The 9,467-nt window shown below is 25.4% G+C and overlaps 2 protein-coding genes across 2 annotated transcripts; both read right to left on the reverse strand.

Annotated features, from left to right (window-relative positions):
• Positions 1-290: 290 nt before the first annotated feature.
• Positions 291-2,176, reverse strand: LOC145844729 (ankyrin repeat and LEM domain-containing protein 2-like). Its single transcript, XM_082952151.1, has 3 exons — positions 2,111-2,176; positions 793-924; positions 291-466 (listed from the first exon to the last, which is right to left on the reverse strand). The coding sequence occupies exons 1-3, from the start codon at positions 2,161-2,163 to the stop codon at positions 373-375; spliced, it is 279 nt and encodes a 92-aa protein (XP_082808277.1). The 5' UTR covers positions 2,164-2,176; the 3' UTR covers positions 291-372.
• An 80-nt stretch (positions 2,177-2,256) lies between these two features.
• On the reverse strand, positions 2,257-7,697 carry LOC145844868 (ankyrin repeat and LEM domain-containing protein 2-like). Its single transcript, XM_082952289.1, has 7 exons — positions 7,618-7,697; positions 4,820-5,071; positions 4,423-4,649; positions 4,211-4,328; positions 3,399-3,688; positions 2,733-2,913; positions 2,257-2,590 (listed from the first exon to the last, which is right to left on the reverse strand). The coding sequence occupies exons 2-7, from the start codon at positions 4,888-4,890 to the stop codon at positions 2,257-2,259; spliced, it is 1,221 nt and encodes a 406-aa protein (XP_082808415.1). The 5' UTR covers positions 4,891-5,071; positions 7,618-7,697.
• Positions 7,698-9,467: the final 1,770 nt, after the last annotated feature.

The following is a 9,467-nucleotide window of genomic DNA, read 5'->3' on the forward strand; positions in this document are numbered from 1 at the left end:
TTGGGTTAATCAATCAATTAACAATACTTTGGTCAGATACACATTTTGAATATAAAACGCATATTAATTTATCTAAATTGCAAATGTTTTTATTCAAAGAAAAAAAGTATAAAACAAAAATTTCTTTAAAGTAAAAAGCTTTGTATGTGGAAAAGTCATTATTTGGCAGTAAAATACGTAAACTAAAACAACTAATGCTTATATATAAAATAAAAACTTAAAAATAAAAAAGTAAAAATACATATTACCTAACATGTAAAAGATAACATCATTAAAACATTAAATAGACTAAAAATTACTACAAAATTAAATTTACGTTACAAAAGCAATAAATTTCGACAATCATGAATTGAGAAGAAATTTAGTTTTATTTCATTTCCAAACGAATTTTACTGGAGAAAATATTTGTCTGTTCGTTGAGCTAATGGCTCTACTTACTACTTTATTTGGTCTTGGTGTTTTCCAACTAAATTTTTTTTTATTAGTTTTATTTTTAAAAAACAACTAACATTTTTTATAGACTTGAAAGAAAATGATTAATATTTAACTAATACTTTTTTTTTATCAATATTTAATTTTTTAAAAGTAATTTTTATTTGGAACATTTGTTACACAAAACTTAGATTAAATAAACATCTACAAATTATTTATAACGTAAAAAACATAGATTTCTTTTGTTAAATCCTTTCTAATTTCATTTAATAAAGTATTCTTGGCTGTAAATAAATTTATAATTTTTAAAGTATTTTCTTAAATTTACAATATCATTAAAATTCTTTGAATAAAAGTAACCTTTTTTGCAAGTTTGCAGGAAACTGCTCGATAGATTGCAGCCATTTTGATACGTAAGGATAATTTTTTTCATTGACAAGATTTTTGTCGATGGCTATTGAAACATCTCTATCCCACTTTGATGGTGATTCGCTACAGTTTGTTATAATATTAAACATCAGTTTAAGGAATTGTTTCTTAAAATAGATAAAACTATCAAAGATAAAAATACATTCGTAAAATTAAACTTTTAGCTAAAATTTATCTTGATTCTGTAAACAATTCTTTTAAAATGATTGTGGTCTTTCAAAATTCAAATTAGGGTTCCAACTCATCAAGGTAAAATCTGGTCTGAGTTTATTAAAAAAAAAATATTTCAATTTTCCGTGTAAACGCAATTTAAATTTGCTTAAGGCTTCTATCTAGATATATAAAAATCACTACTAGCATGTATTTAAAAACGTATGTTGGAACACTATAAAACATACATATGGAAAAGTATAAAAACTTTACAAGTTCAATACAGTCAAGTTATTTAAAAGTGTGTATGCAGAATTGGAAGTGATCATGTTAATATGTTATTTGTATACAACTCATTTTATAAAATTTTGAAATAAACCTGAAAACAAAAGTGAAAAATTTATGAAAAAAAGTTAACTAATAAAATTAAAACTAAAATAAATATATTTCTACTACATTTTCAACTTACAGATTTCATAAATAAGTAAAACAACAACAGTCTAAACTTAATCTTAGCTATAATTTTTAAATAATGTAAATAAATCCAAATAAAATTTTACAATTTACTATATATTAGTGATTTTTAACACCTTCAGAATTTGTTTATATAAAACGAAAGTTATACAATTATATACTTGTAAAAACACAACTTAAACATTTATTATTTTTTTAATAATTTAACAAAGATGTTACAGCTTAACATAATCGAATTTATTTTATTATCCTAAATCGTTATTAGAAGACTAAAATTTTTCTACAGTTTATAGTGTTATAATAAATTATAGATAGTAAAACGGCGGAAAACTTTACATAATAACTGAAATCAATACTAATTTTTTATTAATGTTTAACATTAGTAAACTAAAAGTTAAAAAAAATAATGATAAATTCAAAAAACACAACCTCATTAAAGACCTTGCAAAAAACTTGTCTGTAGTTTTTTTTAATTCTTTAATCTAGGCCCTAGGGTGAATTTTTCAAAAAAACCAGTAAGAGTTCTAAAGGCCACAAAAAAAAACAAGCTAAACTAAGCTGACCTGAGTCTTATTAATTTCAAACTAGCCTGAGTGTGTGGCAACCATGTTTTAGAAAAACTTACTTAATTATAAACAGTTTAGTTGAAACTTGAAAATCCATTTGACTTGCGTACATGTTTGTGCAATCACCTCTGAAAAGAAAAATAATTATTCCATTTAAGCTTCAAGAAACAAAATAAACTAAATTTTTATGATCTAAACCAGAACACTACAAATAAACGAACTTGTTAAGCTTACACCGGTCTCTTGGCAAAGGCGATTTGAAACTATCAAAGTCACTGTTTTCAAAAGTTGGCGACGTCGGGCTCCTAATATTGAGGTTGGAAAAGCAACTGGACAACTCGTCCTCCATTGGATTTTCGTCTCTCGGCATCAGCTTTATGTTGGGCGCAGGCGAGTCGTACGAAATTGAGTCGGCTCGCTTCAAATTCAACGCTTTTCGCAACTTTTCCTGCGGCGTGTCTCCGCTTTTGACTGCTCCGTTTTGCTTCGCGTCACCCGATGACAGCGCGGCTTCTGCGGCCGAAGTTGACAAAGACAACCTAAATAATGGCAGCATTATATATTCGGTAAAAACAGATAAAAATCTTTTGAACAAAAATATTTTTACCATATGATCTAAAACTTTATTTTGGATACTAAACTATGTTTGAGCTAGAATAAACTGAATATTTTAATACAAACTTTTTACGGAAGTAGTTTTCCAAAAGTTCAATGCCAGACTGCGTGTGAAAATCAGCGTAACTTTTTAGAAATTCCCAATATTCCAGCCAATCAGCGTTCAGTTGCCTGGAAACTTGACGGCCGATTCGCTCGTCGCCTTTTTCCATGTCGGAAACCCTCAGCTTAAAAGAACTCTCGACTCCTGTGTTTACACGTTTTGTTAATTCAATAAAAAATAAAAGTTAATTCAGTATATACAGTAAAACTTATAGACATTTGCTAGTAATAACATTATGTATTATCAAAAGGCTATATCGCTAAAAGATAGATTTATGTTATAATTAAGGTTTATAAAAATACTTTACTGCTGAACTATTAACAAAAACTTTATAATAACTATAAATACTTTTATGAAAGTTTATAAAAAATTATACCTTCGAAAAATACTATCTTAAAATCTAATACAAAAGTTGTGAATCTTATACTTAGCGAATACATCGTTTACATAACTTTTATAACATTTTTAAACAGTTTTCAAAACTACCCTAGATAAGTTTTAAATTTTTGTCTCGCTTGGCAGCAAAAATTATAAACTACAGCGATTTGTATAAAAAACAGCATACAAAGTGCCTTATCCATATTTATTTATAGTAAATGGTATTAAAGAAATGAGTATTGAAAAAAAACCTGGCTTCAGTTTTCTGTTGGGGGAAGCCCACTTCTCGTAACACTCATCCGCTTGGCGGCGATCCGTGAAGGGACCGACAACGGCTGCTACTACGGGGCTTCCCCTCAACTTAATCGGAGTCAGCTGCTTCGAGGGAGTCAGCTGAACACCACGTGACTCGTCATGCTTCAGCAAGCTCGAAGATATCACGGGTCGGTGCACTTTGGCTTGGAATGCGTTGTCGTGGACGCGGTACAGCGGCACAAAGTACTTGTTGGTGAGCAAGTTCGTGATGGCTTGCTTGAGTGACCTGTAAAAATAAATTAATTGTGTTTTAATAAAATACTCCAACCTTTTTTTTGTAAACATTTTAACGTATTTTCACTGTTTATCATCAGAAACGTACTGCAGAATAAAAATAAAAACAAATTATACAGTAATCTTCCTTAATTGTACCAACATATGTTTCTGTGTGTTAACGAATCAACACACTTAACTGGGTTTTTAATGGAAAGAACAACAACGAAAGTTGATTCTTTAATACACAGAAACATATGTTGGTACAATAAACAAAGATTATTGTATAATTTATTTTAATTTATCTTCCAATGAACTTGTTTTACTAGGATCTTTTGTTAGCAAACACTTAAATCTATATTTTGAACAGTTAAAAATAAAATACAGTTTTTCAACTAAACCAACAAAATTTTAAGAACTAACAAGTGATTAGATAAATAAAAAATTAAGTAAAAGTTAATAAAAACAACATGATAAATACGCTAAAAAGTAAAAACAAAAATAATTAAATTTAGATAAAACATTTCCAACTTACTCTTTTTCTTCTGGTTCTTTTTTTGACCTGCTGCAGATGATGTCAATAGGCATTTGGCCGAATTTGTTTTTCAAGTCATTTTTGCACCACTCATGAGACGCCAGTTCCTCGACCATTTCTGTATAAATATGTAAAAGTATCTGTTTAGTGGTAGATATATCAAATCATTAAGCATATACTCTGCGAAAAAGACATGAATTGTAAAAACGAACCGGAATATCCGTGTTTGCAGGCCAAATGGAGAGGAGTTTCATTGTTAATTTTATCTCCCAGGTTGAAATAATAATCCAAAATTTTATCAACGCTGGTTTTGATTTGAACCTTTGAAAATTTGGCGTTCGGTCTTATTTTTTTGATAAACTCGTCATTGACCAGGCAGACAATTTTTTGAACGAACTCGGGTTTGTTTGCCACCGCTGCCACGTGCATCGCGTTGTATCTGCAATCACACTGTTCTTACCAGTAAATATACGGAAAACTATTAAAACATGGAATTGTGGCTGAAACATATAAAATGACTGTGTATTTTAAAAAGAAGCATGATAATTAGTTATTTCTATATCTACTTAATTTACACACGAAGGTAATTAAGAAAAATAAACTGCTTACTTGCAACTGGGCTTATAAATCAGCGGACTATCATTTTGGGTGACCAGATAAAGGGGATTTGATTCGACCATTTTCTCAAACTCAACTAGGTTACCATCTTCAATTGTCTTTCTAATTTGGTTGATTTGTTTTATTGACGGACTTTTAAACGGGCAAAAGTCAGGTTTTTCTTCATTTTTTCTTTCAAGCGGTGGACTTTGTGGTGCTGCAGGTTTTTTTATTTTCTCTTTTTTGATTTCAATTGGTATTTTTCTGTTAGCAAAAATACTTTATAAGAACATAAACAATGAGAAGAACAATATTCAAGTTTTTGATTTTATAGAATATTTCTATCACCATAAAGTGTCAAACAAAAGTTCCTAAAGAATAGAAAGTTTTTATAAGCTCAAATAAAACTTGTACTTAAACAAAGAGAGTAAAACATTAAAAAATATTTCTATATATGAAAATTAATTTATTTGAGTATTTTTAAGAAATTAAAAGAGTTTTTTATTTATGAGATTTGATAGTTTTTTTAAGAAAAGTAAAATGTTATAGCTAAAATGAGTTGTAAAACTAATTAACATATATTGAATTATTTTATTATTTTTACTGTGCTTTAATGTGTTTAAATTATGCCTATGGTGATCAGTGTTTTATGGAAAATAGAACATAAAGTGATGATATTGTATTGTAAGCAAGCTAAACCTTAAACAACATATAATTTTTTCCTAAAATCTAAATTTTTGTTTAACATTATTACACTTGTAACAGAGGACAAAAATAAAAGTTATGAAGAATTCATACTTTTTTGATTTAAATTTTTTAATTATATAAACTTGAACTTTCCTCATTAGAGTTTATATCGTTTTTCTTTGTAAAGACTAGGATTTATAACTTTTTAGTATTATTAGAAGTCAAAAGAAGCTTTTAGTTGTAAATCTGAGAAAAACTTATTTTTTAAGTATAAAGTTGTTTTGACAGTTTAAAACTAGTAAATAACATTAAACAAAAAATGAAAGTATTTTTAGATTAAGATTAAACATAATGTTTAAAATAAAAACTTAAAAATAAATGGAGAAAATGTAATAAAAGCTTGGGCGCTATTAAAATCATTTTATCATACAATAGTACTAAATAAGCTTTTAGTTTAATAATATGAAACTACTGAATTAAAAACATACGAACTGAGTAATAATGGTGCTGATAGTAAATGTAAAATATTAAAATATGCATATATTTATGAAGTTACCACGTTACACGTTATATCAAGTTCCTGTGACTTTTATTGTCTTTGCCGTTGCTAAATTTTATTGATTTACTAATTAATAGTTGTTGTTTCATTTTAATCAAAATAGACTAAGTTAACTAACTTTACAATACAAATTAAAAAGCTGTATTAATCTTCATACATATTGTGACGTAACTATTGGATGTATTTTGTTCAATCATTGACAACGTTAAAATAATTTTGAATCAGTTTTTCTTTTCATTATAGTAAGTGGTTTGTTTATATTATGATTTGTTGTTTTGTTGTGTATTTTAGTTTACTTTACTTAACTTAGGCTTAATAGTTACAAATATTATATAGCTTTATAACAGTCGGATTTAACATAAAGTATTTTACCTATTATTAAATATTAACCTGTAAAAATCTGCAGAAATTATTTAATTTTATTTTAATGAAAACATGTATACACCTACTTTATTCTATGCTTCTACTCTTACATTACAGTAATTATTTTGTACAGAACCCAGTTGAAGTGTGTTGATTCGTTAACACACAGAAACATATGTTGGTACAATAAAGGAAGATTGCTGTATAATTAGTTTTTATATTTATGAAGAATATTTTATTCTTACCTTATTTGGTGTTTGTTAGTTCAACGTAAAAAAGTTAAACAAAACATTTAGACATTGAACAGTTTTTACTTTTTAAAATAAAGTTACCTTAATTACATGAATTCTAAGCACAGTGAATCGTATAAAAAAAAAATAAAACAAACAATTACTAGTTTGTAAAAAATATACTTACTAGTGCTAAAATTGCAACAACTTTCCAGCGACTTAAAATAGTTAATACTGCTTATATTTTTTAAATATCAAAACAAAATATTATATTAAATTTTATAGTTACGAATAATACATTTAAACTTGGCTTTATAAGTCACAAAAAAAATTATTTTAGTTTAAAATAATAACTTAAGAACATATTTTTAAATTACTTAAATTTTTCATTTTATAATTATCTAACATGATAGTTATTTTTGAAACTCTGAAAAAAAAAAAAAAAACGTTATATAACTTTTGGATATAAAATAACCCTTACTTAGTTTTTATTTGTTATTAAGCTTGTTTTTTTCACAACAAAATATTTTATTTATTCTGCTACAAATAATTTATGCGATAAATGATTTAACACTAGATCTAATAATTTTCACTATAATTTCCTTGACATTATTTAAAAATTAAAACTTTTTTTAATTTGAAAAAAAAAGAATAGGTTATGAAAATTTTAAGGGTAAAAATACTTTTTATGTGAGAATTCCTACATCATTACAAATGACAATACCATTTTAAATTCTTTTTCTTTTACTTAATTAGGCAAGGGTTATAATAAACTAACGGTTATTTACACACATTTAAAAGTTGTAAATACTCTACAAATGACTTTATTCAAATTTTTTATCATCTGTTACAATTATAAATAATAAATCTTAACATAACTAAGATTATCTTTTAACAAAAACTTTTTTCTAAAAAAAATCATCAACTTTCTCATGTTTATAAAGAATAATGTAATACAAAAAAATACTTACTCTAAAAGTTCATTTAAATAGTTTTGTGCGTTTTCTTCTTCAGAGAACAACTTAAATCTACCCGATGTTTTCTTTATAAATTTTTGGGCTAGCTTAAAGTCACAAAACATTCTTGGAACTGAAATACATTTTTATAAGCTTTAAAAGACAGCAACTCTACTTACATTTTAATCATTCACAATTATTGGCAGTCAATAAAAACAAGTTGTTACACAAAGTTGTGATTACTATATAATTTCTAGGTCTTAAAATACTCAGCAAAATTGCCCATTTTAATTAAACAACTTTAGTTTAAAACACTCAAACAGTTGTTTTAGTATTTAACAAACTTTTAATATTTAAAACAAGAATTTTTAATTCGGACAGACAAGTTACTATGTCTGAAATATTTAACAAAGTCTTATAAAATAAATTAGATAGTATAAAAATAACTATAATCTAAATGTCGAAGTAATATATTTTAGTGATAAATCAAAACATAAGCAGCAAAGTACAGCAAATGGCTCAGCACTTTTATAAATACAAATAATAATAAATGGTAATAATAATGAAAAAATATATATATTTAAGTTACTTGTAACTTGTGATGTAAATATAAGTAAATCTTCTTTAAATGTAAGAAACTTATATGATTTTACTTAAAACTGTCATTTACATGAAATGTCAAATTTATCAAACAGTTAAGAAAACATGTTAAACAACTTAAAGTTTTATAGTTTCGATTTAAGGCCTTAAAGGGTCAAGTTTCTTACATTTATTTGAACCAGATCTATATTCTTAACTGACTTTACCTTAAAAGTTGTTTGAAATTACTGAACTCTTAAGAAATTTGTTATACTTAGTACTTAACGCCTTCCACTAATTTCTATTTTGTATAAGTAATTCTTGGATTTTTTTATGAAAAAAAATTAAACTAATGTCAATTTTATTAAATGTGAACTAAATAAAAAACTTTATTTAATATATAACTTGAAAATGGGCAAATCTGTTCTAATTGAAAATTTAATATAAAGTTTACAACGCATAAAACAAATACTGAAAAGTAAAAATCAAAATTAAAAAAACAGACAAAAACTTACTAAAACTATTGTTTTCCTTGTCAAAAGTGATGTAGAATGACTTTCCTTAAAAAAATAATAAATTTATATACAAAAACAAACTATTTGTTTACAACTATAAGTTTTATAAGGAGAAATGTAAAAAATGTTGTATTATCAAATTAAAAAAAAAAATTACAATTGCAGTATTTTGGTATTAACTTAGATTAATACACCAGTAAGTATTTAGAAAAAATATACAAAACTGAACATTTTTAAATATTTTATAAGAATAGCTAAAACTATCATTTTAAATTCAATGTACATTTTATTGGTACTATGTAAAAGTATAAGTATCTAATTTAACTTTTATACTCATGTTTTAAAATTTTTGTAAATTTTTAAGATACTTCCCTATAAAAAAAAGATAAACTATAAACCTAGATATAATTTACTTTACTACTTATTAAAACAAAAAAAAATAAGTAAAAAATAGTAATTCAATCTATAAACTTTGATTACTTATCAAAAAATAAACAAAGTAATGATTTGTTTTTGCCAAAAAGGCTTATTTAGATAATACGAAAAAACTATTAGTAAAACCTTTTTTTTGCAGAAACCAAAATTAGTTAATTACAATTAAAACTTGTAATTTACAAGTAAAACTTGTAACAATTAAAAAAAATACAATGTAATTTTAATTTATCTAACATTAAACTTTTGCAATGATAGGCTTAAATTATTTTTTAAGTTTCAAAATAGACTACCTACTGATAATTTTTAAAATAATAATCATTGAAAATAATATAGATT

Source organism: Thalia democratica, chromosome 9, assembly GCF_965202585.1.
Source record: "Thalia democratica chromosome 9, ktThaDemo2.hap1.1, whole genome shotgun sequence".
NCBI lineage: Eukaryota > Metazoa > Chordata > Thaliacea > Salpida > Salpidae > Thalia > Thalia democratica.

Coding starts and splice junctions, on each gene's coding strand:
- LOC145844729 (XM_082952151.1), bottom strand. CDS start 2,163: ATGTACGCAAGTCAAATGGATTTTCAAGTTTCAACTAAACTGTTTATA. Junction 925..2,110: donor ACTAAACTGTTTATAATTAA/GTAAGTTTTTCT, acceptor AACAAACTGTAG/CGAATCACCATCAAAGTGGG. Junction 467..792: donor CCTGCAAACTTGCAAAAAAG/GTTACTTTTATT, acceptor AAAAAAATTTAG/TTGGAAAACACCAAGACCAA.
- LOC145844868 (XM_082952289.1), bottom strand. CDS start 4,890: ATGGTCGAATCAAATCCCCTTTATCTGGTCACCCAAAATGATAGTCCG. Junction 3,689..4,210: donor AAAGAACCAGAAGAAAAAGA/GTAAGTTGGAAA, acceptor TTATTTTTACAG/GTCACTCAAGCAAGCCATCA. Junction 2,591..2,732: donor GAAAACTACTTCCGTAAAAA/GTTTGTATTAAA, acceptor GCCATTATTTAG/GTTGTCTTTGTCAACTTCGG.